General features: G+C 41.9%; 1 protein-coding gene across 5 annotated transcripts in view; it reads left to right on the forward strand.

Annotated features, from left to right (window-relative positions):
* KIF26A (kinesin family member 26A) overlaps positions 1 to 15,097 on the forward strand; it is a 100,170-nt gene that overhangs the window by 30,383 nt on the left and 54,690 nt on the right. For all 5 annotated transcript variants that reach the window (XM_080593216.1, XM_080593217.1, XM_080593218.1 and 2 more), the window contains one exon: positions 3,117 to 3,617. In XM_080593216.1, the coding sequence (XP_080449342.1) occupies positions 3,117 to 3,617 (501 nt within the window). The remainder of the gene's footprint in view (positions 1 to 3,116; positions 3,618 to 15,097) is intronic.

Here is a 15,097-nt window from a genome sequence, read left to right on the forward strand (position 1 = left end):
GTGTATGTTAAAGCCGCTTGCTGAGGAGCACTGGTGAACTCGGGCATTTTGGAAAATTCTTGCTCACATAGGTACACACAACTCCTGCTGGGGGCTTGCTGGGCTCCCCAGTGCAGTTGTCCGTGGTGGGGCCTTTTATTTTGCTCATCTAAAAATGTTGTAATGTTGAATAACTAAAATTTGTACGCAAAAGTTAAGAGGGCAAGACTGAAATCAGGCTTTTGGTTTCTGTAGTGGGAGGGGAATCTGAATGTTACTGCATGACAGCATTTTGCTTGCCTTCTTTCTGAGAAGATAAGAACAGCATTTGGAAAGCTGGTGTGAGAAACAGCACAGTTTATACTGTGCAAGAGTGAAGGAATCATAGTCTCTGTAGCACAGCAGACAAAGGTGGTTTTGGAGCACCATGTGGAGTAGAGGCTAATACGTTGCACACTTGAGTTTTGTGCCAGTGCCCCGCTTTGGCTGTCTCACCTCCCTGCTGGCAGAGCCACGATGAGGGTGGCTTTAGCTGCTCCCTGTGCTTGTAACACATTTGGTCACAGCATTTTATTCCTTTCCTCTGTAAAACATGAGAGGGCAACTTCCACCCAGCCTCGTTAGGGCACAAGCTGCTGAATCGGGGGCTCCCCAGGACCAGGTGTTGTCACTGGGTAGTAAAACCTCTTTAATGGGGCTGGCTTAACTTTTAAGTTAGCACTAATGTTTTTAACAGTAACTTGTGTTTCCTCTGCCCTTCACGCCCAACCATTAGCCAGGTGTTTGTGTCGCAGGGAATGGAAAAATAAAAGTAATCTAACCACACAGCTGGGCTCTTGGTGAGGAAGGAGCTGGAGGAGGGAGAACAGCCACAGCCACCAGCAGGGCAGTGGGCTACAAGACTGCTTGCGAGGGCCTGGCAATTAGAAATGAGACAGCTTTTTTTTTCTTTTTTCCTAAATATAAATGCATTGGAAGGTTTAAATCTGGTATTAGGTGTGCTTGTACTGTTTGTTTTGTGTAATTTTCTAAATAAATCAAGTTTTCCTCCCCCTTTAACATGGCATCCACACAGTTTCCTTTTAACTGCAATACGGGCCTGACTCTGATCTGCCTTACGCTGTAAACTGTGTTTATGGAGCTGGAATTGGGGGTCATTAATTTTCTTTACATCAAAAGAAAGTCGTTTCTTTTAAATGAGAAGCCTGCTTCACCTAGTAATTCGCTTTAATTGCTCATTTGAAACTTTTGACATTCGATAGCAATTTAAGCGTTGCCAGATGAGGCCTGTGCAGGCGGGAGCTGCAGGTGCTTCCTTGGGTGCCAGGCTCCAGTCACAGCGGCGAGCCCAGGCCGCGGCCGGGCGGCGTGGCGCTGAGCTGGGGTATTTTGGGGTCTGTGTGGGTCGCTGCTGCGTGTTGGCGACTACAAGAGCGTGCTCGTAGGGGTCTCTTGTGGAAGCCTTTCTGTGGAGTGCAGGGCTGATTGTTTTTCTTGGGAGCTAGAAGGCATGGTCTTTGGTTAGCCTGAGGCTCAACAGTGCTCGCAGGGCTGCCTTGTGATGTTTTTCCATCCTGCTGGAGGGCTGCTGGGTTAGAAAAAAGTTTCTGAATTATTAATTACTCTTTTTTTCCTTGACTAATACGTGTTAATTTAGTGTTGCTGTCTTCTGGGAGGCATGGAGGGAAAGAATTTTCTTTCTCAGGAGGATAGGGAAATGGTGCAACTTCAACGGCATTTCTACCAGGATCTAAACCTCAGTAAAGAGAAGAGAGACAAAAATGAAACACTATTTTTCACTTGAGCTTGTGAACTCCTTCACTAATGTGAATGCAATGCATTGTTCAGTCTGCAGCAGGAGTAGCTTTCCTTAGCCTGAGAGGTATCTCCCCCTGTACAACCCTCCCCCCCCAAGTAAACAATAATTTAAATTATCATGGGAAAACTAACTTTTGTTAGTAGCTTCTGGCTGTGGAGTGATGTGGTGCTAAATACACACAGTAGTTTATATCAACACAATACTGCATTTTGCAAGATAAATCAAAAATTATTGCAGGAGCAGTCCAGCTAGATTTGCTGCTGCTGGAGAAATTGGTCAGTGTTTTAGGGTTTTCTGAATTCAGAGCGAAGGGAAATAGCGCAGTTAAAAGAGAATAATGAGCAAAGCCGAAGTACAAGTGCCAAGACTTCTTAAGAGTTTTATTGATGTGTGTTGTAATTAAAACCAGAATTAGTTAGTTTTCTAATAGGACATTAATTTCTTTGAGAGCAATTGCAGTTTGGCATAAAGTAAGACATTTTTAAAAGGAATACTGATCTAGGGATACCTCCAGCATATGTAGAAAGGCTGGCTTACCAGCTTTGCTTGCCCTCATTATGAACAAGCAAATTAAATATTTTCACTTAAAATAATTGTGCAAATAAACCTTTGGCTGTTCTGTGATTTCATTAAAACCTTAATTGTTTAGAGAGCTCGACAAGAGTGTGTGAAGTTCGGTCAGTTTTAGTGCACGGCATTCGTCTTGATAGCAGATTTACAGCAGGGCTGGCTTTAATCTCCTGCCTGATCTTTCCAGTAGCAGGCTGGGGATGAGAAGGCGTTTGCATGTTTCAGGAGATAGGTAACCCTATCTCTGAACTGGAAACACAGACCTGGGTTTTAAAATTTTTGGACAGCCTTAAAATGAACTAGCAAGGGGGGGATGGGGGAAACAAAAATAGGTGTTGCTTTTAAATCAGCTTCTTAGTGTGCACATTGTCACACCTTCACACATGGCTGTAGCCTCAAATCTATTTCTCATCAAAGCAACTGCAGCGTAAGGGAATATTGCTACCATCTGGGTTTCAAAGATCAGAAATAATGGTCCTCGCTAGCAGAGGAGCCAGCTGTGGGCAGTACCATGTAAACTGTTTTTTATGCCACTTGATTACTAATTTTTGAGGGTGAGGACAACAAAACGTTTACCAGGTCATACACCAAGATTTATGAAATACTCCAGAGTCTCGCTTTTCTGGATTTCAGGTGGTGGTGTGCCTTGGAAATTCTTTATGATATTTGTAGGGTCAGCATCTCAGCTACTGTTGAGACTTTGTGTTGTTTTGACTCAGTATGCTTTTTTTTTTCTGCCTTTCTTTAGGACCCACGATTATCAGCTTTAATTTTTGACAAGCTTCAAGTGCCTGACTATTTACAGAAAAACAGGAATGAAGGAGAGAGCAGATGCGAAACTTGTGCCACTCACTTGAACCAGCTGAAGCAGGAAGCCATTCAGATGATGCACACCCTCAGTCAAGCCAGCTACCCAGAAATGCCCGACCTCCCACCCGGCGCCACGGCAGTGACCAGCATGGTACCAAGGGTGGTCACTGTCTCTTCACAGAGGGACCTGCCACTCATTGCTGGGCAGGTGGGCAGACAGCCTGGAAAATCGCCGAATCTCTTCTCTGGGGCAGAGAGGAAGAAAGGACTTGGATGGTCTCAAGGCACAGGCGGTTTTCCAAACTCCAGCGTTCAAGTCACAGTGGCTCCCAGTGGCCTCAGTGGTGCTCTGAGTTCAGTCACCATCCAGGCTCAGCAGTACCTCGAGGGCATGTGGAGTATCTCCAGGGTGAACAGTTTCCTGCCTCAGGCTTGTCTAGTAAGTAGTGATAATGCAGATGCACAACTTCTGTTTATTTGTGTGTGGGCAAAGATAAATTTTGAGACGTATCTATATTTCTCAGAGGCGATCAGCTAATAGTATTCTAAGTCATGTTTCAAGAACTGAAGAGCTGAAAAAGAGCTTTGAACCATGTTCTGTCAGATGTCACAAGGAATTTGTTTTCTTATCTCAGATGGTGAGATCCTTTCCTCAGATGTTTTTGCACCTATTTTAGCTTTACGTATACGGATGCTGTTATTTGGCTGTCAAATACCCACTGACCTCTTCAGAAAAACATAAAAGGCCAAGTTTGTCACATAAGAAACCTGTGAAATTCATGGGAGTTATATCGAAGATGAGCTTGACCCTCAAGTCTAGCACTGAACTTCTACTGTGTTCAGTTCAGCAGATGGTGTTGATAGACTGCAATGGGGAGGATTAATCTTCAGGTTAGGCGTGTTACAAAACAGCTTGCTGTGAGGGAGGATGTTCAGAAGGTTGCCTCGGTGCCACGTCCCTGTACGTCCCTGTAAATGTTATTGCACTTGGATTCTAAGTGTTAAAGTTGGTTTTAAACAAGTCCTGTATTTGGTGTACATTTTAAGATTTCTTGTGAGAAAGGAAAAAGCTTTATTAGAGGTGTATGTTACCTTCAAAAGCAAGTTCATTACAGATTTGTGACCATGTATGGAATGCTGCTAAGAAGAAAAGGATATACAAACTGGCTTTGACTATTTATTCCTAAATGATTTTCCTATGATAGTCAACAGGGGAGTGTGAATAGAAGTCATTCTTTTCGCATAGACATTGCTGCCGATCTTGCAAGACCACAGATCTTGGTGCTAGTCAGCTTTAAATTTAACATAATGCCTTATGTACTGTTGTATGTAAACACTACCTAATATTGCTTGGTAGCTTCAGCTGGTTGAGCTCCAAAATCATCAGAGAAAAATGTTTAAGAGTGCTGTTGTGTAACATCACTTCTACAGAGTGGCTGTTGTTTCCTTCCTGAGAAGTCTTGGAGACTTAATTCCTCCCATATTTCTCTTTCATATGGCTATTTGTGAATGCACACGTTTCCCACCATTGAGGGAAATCCACCTAAATCCAGTGAATCTTCAATGGTGTTGAATCACTCTCCTTGAGGAAGAGGAAAAAAATATCCCATTCAACTCTTCATAGTACATGAGGAACTGCTGATATGAGTGCTGTTCTCTGTTCATTCCTTTTCTGCCCTTATTCATATTTTAAATAATTCACTAACTGCCAGCTCCAAATTTCTTCCTGCTTAACCATGCTGACTGATAGATGTGGTTTCCCCTAACCACTCCATTATTCTATGATAAAGCTGAGCTACCTCATTTAACCCCTGTGAAGGAAAAAATATGTATAAGGCAACAGAGCTTAAGTGTGATCTAGAAATGTGCAAAAAAGCTCAGCAGCCTGGAAAACAGTGACCTTTAATTAAAGGGCGAACACTGCTAGACTGTGAGTGTTGGAAGCTGCTTGGATGTGATCCAGTCATCTGCAAGAACGGTTTAGAGTTAGAAGCGGCTTTTGGAGGAGAAAAGCTTTTTTATTTCTTATTTAAGACCACTGTGTTTACTGAAGACTCAGTTGTTCATCTGTATCCAAATTGTCCTTTCTGTATATTTCTGAATTCTCCTACTGCCTTTTGTATTATTAAGAGCCCTGTGTCTGATGGAGCTGTCTGGGTGCATAAGGCAGAAAGTGCCTCCCCGTCCCTTTTCCCTGGAGGAATCACAGGTGTCAGAGGAAATAAGGTTGGTGGGATTTCAGGAATTAGATGGTCTGTCCCTAGTCTAGGACAGCATCTGCTGCAGGACAGTGGATACTGTCTAATGCTTGTTTCACCCCATCTTCCAATTTTGTGAAGATTGAGATTTCATAAGTTCTGACGATTGTCAGCTCTCAACTTGCTTTCCAATTTCTTTTTTTTTAAAGTTAATCTCCGCTGCTGTATTTTAAACCCATGATTCCAGCTAGTTTACATGGAGAAGAGTTTATTCAGTTCCTCTTCGTACCTATTCTTTTCTTTTGTATTCAAGGTTGATTGTCTTGTTTCTCTTCAGTCTTTTCCTTAACAATAAAACAAACTATAAGCATTCAGCCTTTCCTTGTTACTTGTGATTTCTGGACTTCTGATGACTCTTGTAACTCTCTAGATTGCCTCTTCTTTGGCTCATGTCCATCTAAACACCAGTGCTCCAAGCAGGGTATTTTGTTACACCTGAGGCCTCATTGAAATGAGTTGGATGGATAGCTCTGAGTTTTTGGATAACTCCTCAGTTTCACCAGAATCAGAGAAAATCTGAGTTTCGTCGTTGTGGAGCAAATCTTCAAAATGTGGAACTGGAGTAAGACATGAACTGGTCTGGTTAGAGGAATTCTGGAGGAAGGAAGAGAAATGCAGTGAAAACAGTAGCACTGAATGTATTGTTTGTTATGTGCAATGTGACTCTGTCTTGGAGCCCTCAAGATAACTGCACAAAAGAAGAAAAGATAGCCCCTTCCTTGAGGAGTTCACAGTCTTAGTTGTGATGCAAGTTACTTTGACCACTCTGTAAATACTCCTGTTTCACGTGGAGTCTGTAGTTATCCCTTTTTTCCCCTCACTGGAGGGTTCTTCCTGAAACAAGCCTGTACTCCTTGGAAGGGAACTGTTATCCAAGTGCTTCACATCTCAGTGGTTTAACTTTGTGCTACACATGAAGCAAGCATGATTCATTTTCTAAAGACTGGATGACAGATGCAGATGAAAGCTGGGATTCGTCTCAACTATTTCCAGCTGCCAAAAAGACAGGTGTTTATTCTAAGCTAATTACTGAGGCTTCCTTAATAGTACTGGGAGAGCAACAGGCACCTCTAAGAGGCACTTTATTATTCTCATCTTGGATGTCTGTCCTGGTTCATTCTGGACATCTGTCTTGGCTCACCTTGTCTGCCAAAGATGCCTGTTGCTTTCTGCTGGTACCAGTAGAGCCCAGCTGGGTGATGTGGAGCAAATGCTGCCTCAGGCAGCTGGCATGGCATGCTTTGTGCCCAGTGCCTTGCTGGGGTAAAAATGCACCACGGCAAGTGGCTGCAAAAACCTTAGGAGACCTTGTTTCTACAGATGTTTCTCCAGGATCCATATTTTTTTATTTATGGTCAGTTTTAATAGTGGCGATATTGGAATTGTCTGTGGAGAGAAAAAGATGACTTGATTTCTGCTTATCTCCCTCCCCAAACTCGCATGTATTACCTTGTAATGTCACTTACGGTTGCAAAAACACTTCTGGGCTGAATGTTTGGGGTCAGAAGTGCAGGACGTCGTAAATTTTTAATATATGTTTGGAGTTCAAGTGTGAAAATCCATTATATAGATTATAAATTTTTTGAACAGGAATGCATTTTCAAAGTGTAGTGTGGGTGCTGCTCAAACCGAAATAATAACTGTGGGCTTCAGGAGCTGTGAAGAGGAACAGTAATTAAGGATCTGGAGGAAGGTCCAGGAGGGGAAGACTGGGATTGCAACCAGAGTGCAAGAGGTGAAGATGTAATCAGCTGCTTTACCCAAGTGGCCTGTTATGAAAAATTGCATAAAATAATCACCAGTAGCAGTGATAAGTAGTTTGACCAGACAGCGAGCACTGTGGAGGGGAGGGAGCTGACATAACTCCATGTAAGACAGTTGATTTGTAGTGGACGACTGACAACTGTAATTAACAAATAGTTCTATATTGATGTTTTTAATTCTAGACCTGACAACTGAATACAAGGTTACTACTCAAATGAAAAGGCATGTTAGCAGTGCTCGTCATTACCACGCTGTTTAACACAAACAGAGAAGTAAGGGGAATTTAGGCTCCCTACATGTGTTGGAATCTGGCTGAGATGTAGAAAATTAAAGCCACTGAATATACGTTGCACATCTATTAAAAGTATCTGTATGTATTGCTTATTGTAGGAAAAAGAGGACCAATTGCATGCTTTGAATTGACTGTTATTAGTACGTAGTGTTATATTGAATACAAGTGGTAATGTAGCTGTGCCATGTGCTGTAAAGACATCACAGTGAAATAGAGCTTGTTTTGCAAATTGCTTTTTCTTTCATCTTATGCAAAATGAAATCCTTGACACGCTGTATTTCTAGTTTGAATATACACAAATGGTGCTAGTTGTAAGGCAAAATATTGTGTCTCCTTAAATCTTTACTAGTTGCGAAGTTGCTTTAAAAATATATTAAAAAAATGCTTCATCAAAAAGTACTGGAAAAGTGAAAGTGACTTAAGTAGAACTTTAAAACATATGTATTTAAAATTGAAAATTTATCAGTAGTCCAATGTACGTCCATGAGAGTATTTGTAAATTTAAAGTTAGGTGTATGTTTATGGCCAGATTGAGTGATTTTCTTCAACTAGGGGTGGGGAGGGTTAGGGGGTAAAGGGGGAGAAAGAGGACTTAACCATCCATTTGCACATGCTGCGGGTATGCTCTAAAACTAAGGGAGTTATGTTCTTTTGTTTTATGTGAAAAATCTCTGAAAGTTGATTTAGCCACAATTTAAGCTTTCCTGGAGTTCTTAGGAATCAGTCTTCTGCTTAGCCTAATGTAAACCAGATGGATTCATTTGAGGATAGTTCAGCCCTTGTTGACTTTCCTGAAATCCTCTTTGTTTGTTTATAGCAAGGATGACTTACATTTTGCTTAGGAGATGAAATAAAAAGCTGACTATGGAGAATGGAAGAATGAGAAGATTTACTTTCCAGCATTTACTTTTTTACATTGATAAATGTCATACCAACTGGATTTCTAAATTAATATTTAAAGTCTTTCTTGATAGCTTTCTCAGTGACCTTTTATTAATACTATGCGTGAAATATATTTTGTAATGAAACAATTAAAATATAGTGCTTTGACCATAAATTTTGTCTGTGAGACGTTTGGATGACTTTGAGCTTTGAGACATTTCTCAGACTCCATGGATAACATCTTGGCTCTGCAGAAGTCAGTAGCAAACCCCAGACTGGTAGTGGGGCCAGGACTGCATAGAGGCTGTTCTGTTTTCTCTTTAGCTTTAGTGGTGTTTGTGTTACTGCCCTTGCAGAGGAAGTACATAAAGGAAGGGGGGTGACAAAGAAAAATCTTCAAAGCTAGTGTTGGTCACTCTCCGTAACAAGTCCGAACAGCAGAAGGAAACCACCTGATCCAAGTCAGTAAATGCTCTCTCATATTAACTTAATTTTATAGCCCCTATGTAAAAGACCTTTCCTGAGGCTGTTGTGTCTCAGATGGGCACAGTCCCCTTCCGTAGCACTTTGTTGCCTTAGTGAATGTAGAGGGAGAGGTGTGATGTGGAAGGACAACACTGCTACCAGCACCTTACATTCAGAGTTGCAAGAGAGACCTTGTCTCAGCCATCAGGTAGCACATCAGCCTGGAAAACAAAGATTCAGCCTCGTACATGCACATAAAAATGTAGCCCACTGTACTGTGTGACTGCGAAGGGCTCTTTTTTTCTAGATTGCTCCCAGTGTGGGATGCTGAATATGAAAATGAGCTTGAAATGACTTTTTAAAGTATAGCTCAGGTATCAGAGTGACTCAGGAAAATGGTAAGAATTGACAGAAGGAGTATTGGCTACAAGATGGAAATGAGCACTTCTGTAGGTGAGGGTGTGGATCTTTATATTGTGTATTTGAACCTGCCATAGTGTTGGTTTTACAGTTGTGGGACAGGGTAACTATCCTCAGGACTCAGACCCTCTCAAGGCTCAAATTACCACCTGAAAACAGTTCTTTTGATCCTTCACCCCTCTAGGCTAAGCGGTTATTATTACAGCTCTCACAGGGAAGCAAGTCCAGACTAGCTTTTGTTGACAACTGAAGTCAACAAGCAATAATAAAGAATGTTGGCCCAGACTTCACCTATACTCATCAGGGGCAGATTTAAGACAAGCAGATTTCAGAGGTTATTTGCAAATGATAATACACAGAATTTACCTTTGTTGGGTCTCAGGTTATCTCAAGGCCTGTTGCTGACGTTAATTGCCTTCAAACTCCCAGAGGTTCTCAGGGTAACTTCTGAGGAGCTCCCTGAGAACGTCATGGGTTTAGGCACTGCCTTTTTCAAAGTAGCAGGGAATTTAGGTCCACACTCCCTCTCATCTGGAAAACGTATCATAAACTACACTGAAAGAGAAAAAAAAAAGCTTTTTTTTAACCCCAGGTTTTAAAATTATCTACTCTCCCATTTGAAATTGTTTCTTTAGGATGACCATTTCTCTTCACCCAGTTCACTTCAGTTTCTTTTGCTTCCTACCAGTACACTTAAACTGCACGTATTAACTGAATGTTAATCTATGCATCCCACTCCCCCCAACATTAGAAATCACCTTACAAGAAAGTTTCTTACTTTTTGACGAGCTCAGAAATGTCCTCCAGCAGAGTAAGGCTGGAGTAAGATTGATCTAGAGTAAGATTAATATCTAATCTGGAAGTGCTTTCGTGAGGCTGCCATTGCTCTGCACTGGCTATGTTGGTTGTTAAGTGTCGTCTTCAGTTGGATGATGCCATGCAGTTTCAGAGGCAAAAGCAGCTGAGGAGCCAGATAAATTGAGGCTGAGCTCAGACCTAAGTCACATGAAGACCGGTGGAGGAAAAGGCTTTTGCAGAGGTCTCTATGCCATGTGGAAGGAACTGATCTGCATGGCTGGATACAAGTGTGGATTGCCCAGTCATCCTGCTTGTGCAAAATAGGATTAAACATCGCACATTTTCTTGGAAAGCACTTTGAATTTAACATTTGCTCCATAATCTGAGTACTGGTATGATGGTGTATTGAGGTTGAGGGACTCCAGGTGGTCACGCTGTGCACAGTGTGAGCATCTTTTGTTGTTTTGTGATATGAGCAGCTGAATATGTGGTATGAGCAGCTGAACATGTGGCAAATACTGATACTCTGTTACTTGCAACTGGAATCACTGAATACCCTGAGTGGCAGCTTTTGAAAGGAAGTTTAAAAAGCATCGATACAAAATGTATCTACATTTCTATTTGAGCACTTGGGAGAGAATTTATGATGTATAGATAGAGTTCATAGATGTTTCAAGCATTTCATATGTGCGTTTAATGGAATGGATTGCCACTTTACTGAACATAGTATTAAATCGGCTCTGTTAATTGAAAAAGATTTTTCACATTATTGCTAATGATGTGACACAGTTTTGTTAGAGATGGTGCATAAAACAGTGCTACTTGAAGTGACATTAATGTATGCATTTAAATTCCTTCTTTTCCATTTATGTGCATTATTGATTTTATTTCATTGCTGGGGAGATAATGGATTTATAATTAGAGTACAGTCACTGTAATCAATGATGAGATTATTAGACTTATAAATAGAACTTTAAAACTGCGATGAGGTAATTTCCCAGTGTAACGAAGGATCAATAATTAGAGGTTTGCTTTGAATCTTAAAGTAGTACTTGTAAGATTTGAGCATGAAATACTTCTAGGGAAGTGAGTCCATATAAATCATTATACAAATTGATGTTGCAGTTTTGCCTTTTTCCGAAGTTGGCCAATTTTTTTTATTACTGCTTTACTTTGATGCTTGAATGCTTATGAGTTAATTCCTCTGGGTTTACACAGCTTCCGCTGTCTCAAAATTGGACAAGCTTGTTCTTTTCTGATAACTAACTAGAAGGAAGTGTTTGAAAGGTGACATAGGCAGGAGCCCGTTGCTGTATTTTTGGTGCTGATGGGCAAAGATCGTGGGTCTGCTATTCAGAGGTTCTCCCCCTTCTGCTTCTCAAAAGTCAGGGTGGTAAAGTTGGTCAAGGCAGTCAGCTGTTGTAGGGAGAAGATAGTGAGAGGATGAAGATGGGGAGAGGGGGCCCTCATGATGCTTGCCTTGGGAAGGGTCTGAGTTTAGCTGATCTCTGCAGAGTAGCTGTGCAGATACTGTCTTCCTTCTGATCAGCCTCTCCTGATGACTCTGAAGTACTTGTGGGGTCCTATGGGAGTTGCACAGCCTCCCTGCTTCTTGTTAAGCTACGAAAGACTCTAGCGAAAAGATGGATGTGAATGATAAGAACATAAGAAATATCCTACTGGGTTTGAGCTGCAGCACATCTTGCCCAGGGCTGTCTCCAGCAGTGGAACAACAAAAGGTGTTTAGGGAGAGCTGTGGAGCCTGGCTGCTTTCTGCATTCTGCTCATAACACTCAGCCTGAACAGCTGGGGAGGTCTGAGGGACACACCTCTGTCTGTTACCTCTCTGTCTCTGCTTATAGGCCCGTTGTCCAGGAATTTATCCAATTCCTCTCTGACCCTGCTGACATTCTGTGCCTCCACGACCACCTTTGTCAGCAGGTTCCATGAGTTTGCTACCCTAGCACAAAGAAGTACTCGCTTTCTTTCATCACCTTTAAACTTAGACCCAATTAGTTTCGTTGGCTGTCACCTGTACCTCGTAATACAAGTATGGGTGAACAGCAATTCTTCATTCAGGTTATCTACTACCTCAGTGACTTGGTAGACCTCAGACAGATGCCTCTCAGCCTTCCCTTCTCTCAGAGATAGTCCCAGCCTCTTTCATCTGTCCTCCGAAGGCAGCTGCTCCATCCTCTCGACCATTTGACAGACTTGTTTGCCTGTCATTTCCATAACTCCACTTCCTCTGTATTCAGATGCAGGACTAGAACTGCACCAGCTACTCAAAATGCGGACACCCCCCTTCTTTGTTCTTAGTACCCTGCATTGTGATGTCCAAAATCTGGTGTTTTCTTAGCTGCTGCTACATCTTCAACTACAGGTTTCAGAAAACTGTCAATAACTCTTAGATCTTCCATGAGCTGTAACTGCCAGATCTGAGTTCAGCATTCACAGAAGATCCCGAGTTGGAAGGGCTGCGATGAGGTCGCCTCCAAGCCCTCTCTGGGCTGAACAAACCAAGAGATCTCAGCTGCTCCTCATACATCCAGACCCTTCACCATCTTTGTTGCCCTCTTCATGTAGCTAGGGCTTGTATCTCTTCAAGTGAGATACTAGGCAATGGGTGCCTTGTACTTAGTAGCTGTCAGGTAAATTGTTCTTGAGGGATGCTCTCTTTAAAGCAGTTATATGTGGCATATAAGCACTTCAAGCATGATTGAAAAAGAAATTAGGTATGACAGTCTTCTGGCCACATTTGCCTTTTATTTGCTGACATTATATGTCAATCATTATAATAACATAATAAATATATTCAAATTGTATTAATAAGGACCTGTAATTCTTGGGAACATGATTATTCCATTTTGTAGAATAGAGAAAGCAAGGCATGGTGAAACTTTGGTTGAGTTGCCTAAAGTCATTGAGAAATTGTATTTTACTGCAGCATCAGGAAGGCGACATAAGTTCTTCTGCTTCAAAGGTCTGCACATGTCCTGTGCTTTGTTGTTAGAGATGCTTGTGGCCTGTGGAAGTCAGTCCTAATGGAAAAGCATTTGTCTTCTAGCAGGAAAACAAATCCTAAGCTAATGGAAATTTGCACTATTGTGAGCTTGTTAATGAATTCCTTTGCTTGCTCATATCAGCCTCTGACAAAAAGCAGGGATTCAACTGTACATTTCTCCATTTGAATAAACAGTTCATTTTTAATTTTGACCACAATGGTAAATTAAAATACCCTGAGCAGTACACAGCTATGTATTTTGGCTTTGGAGGCTGTAGCTATTGTAATACATGTCAGCAGAGAGGGCTTTGAGCAGCATTTTCTGATGCTTGCCTTGAGGCATTAGAAGAAACAGTTCCTCTAGTCTGGTTGCTTTAAACTGACTGCACATGTAAAGTCCTGATTTTGAGTGTGTTTATATTCAGCAGGATCTATGCCCTTCTTGATACCTCTTTTTCATGTTCCCCAACTTTCTAAGTGGTGGGTTTTGCACGTGCAGATGGGGGGGGGGGGTGACGTTTGTGTGATTGGTGGTCAGAGAGCTGTGAAGGAGGATAAAGAGAGCACTGCTTGCTGCATCTTCCTGCGCTGCTGTTCCCCGTGGTTGAAATGTGAGGCCGCTTGTGTGGGTGCTGAAGCTCTGGCCGTAGAAGGCTGTGGGAGAATGAGAGGGGATGGTGTCATTGCAAAGGTGTGAAGGGAAGTGGGAGGGCTGCAGGTTCATCATTGCCCCTGGCATCTTTATAGTACCAGAGCTCTGGCTGCAGAGACCTTCCTGCCTGGGAACATGAGAAGACTGAAGGAAGGAATGGGTGCTTCGGAGGAAAAGGAGGCTTGCCCACAACCTTCATAAATCTCTCTGGAACCTAACAACACAGTTTAGCTGAGGTGTGGGATGGGATGATATCAGGAGCCCCTGGTTATAGGGGAAAAAAGCTGCCTCTTCTTCCTTGTATTACTAAAGATATCAGTGCTGGAAGTACTTTGGGTGTTCATGTCCTGCAGCTGAACAGTGATGTCCTTCCAGGAAGCACAGACTGCTCATGATTTCTGATAGTGAAAATCCAAAACCTTAAACTGTGTTCGTAATTCAGGTATTAGTCCAAAAAGAAAGGGCTCTGAGGTTGCCTTTGGGTCTCCTACATTACTTTCCTGTCTGATAGTAAACGGGCCTTCCTATTTCTGTTTAATTCTACTTTTGTGTGATTTTCCCCTTCTGCCTCATCTTTAGAGATCAACAATAAGCCAGGCATTAGTAACTCTCATAGAAAATCTGGATTGGGGAAAGGGATGTTATGCTCTGCAATTTATGAGCATCGTGTGTTCAGTGCGACTCAAAGTCTGAAAGTACAGGTTTAGGCATTCTTGTTACCACATCGCAGCTGCAGGTTGTAAAATGACTTCGGTAGTGTATTGTAGTTATAAAATGCCCTAGTTATTTTATAATGAGCCCCAGCAGAAACATTGTCAAAGGATAGTAAAAAGTTTGTCCAGAACACGTTTCACTTCAACCTGATGTATACTGCACGGTTAACTTTATGTGATGCTGGTCAACCTGGGAGGGAGACATTTCACATAGAAGATGTATGCAGGACTTATCCGCGCTTGAGGGGAAGGAGGGTTTATAGCATGCGCATTGCCCAGGTAGAGATTTACGTCACATTTGTTCCAGCTAGTAGGTCATAAGGATTTTAGCATAAATCATGTAGGGGGGGAGTTATTATTTTACCATATACAAACAATAACCTTAATATATTGTAAAATTGTTAAATCAAGCAGTTTTTACAGTTTTAATTGGCTGTGACGTTCTAGTCTAAAAGTGGAAAATAGCAAGTTAAAGTGAATACTTAAAATTCTGCTGGTCTGTCTGTGAGTTGGAAAGGGGTAAAAACAGCCTGGGAGAGGGGGGATGCCTCAGCAGAGACTGAGGCTTGATCTTGCTAGAGCTTCACCTGTGATTCACTAGTGAAATTCTGCTGAATGCTTTCATCATGGGACCAGTTTTTGGAAATAAAATAAATGGTATTGAGTTCTGA

The sequence above is a fragment of the Anser brachyrhynchus genome, assembly GCF_964034855.1.
Source record: "Anser brachyrhynchus genome assembly, chromosome: 5".
Lineage (NCBI taxonomy): Eukaryota > Metazoa > Chordata > Aves > Anseriformes > Anatidae > Anser > Anser brachyrhynchus.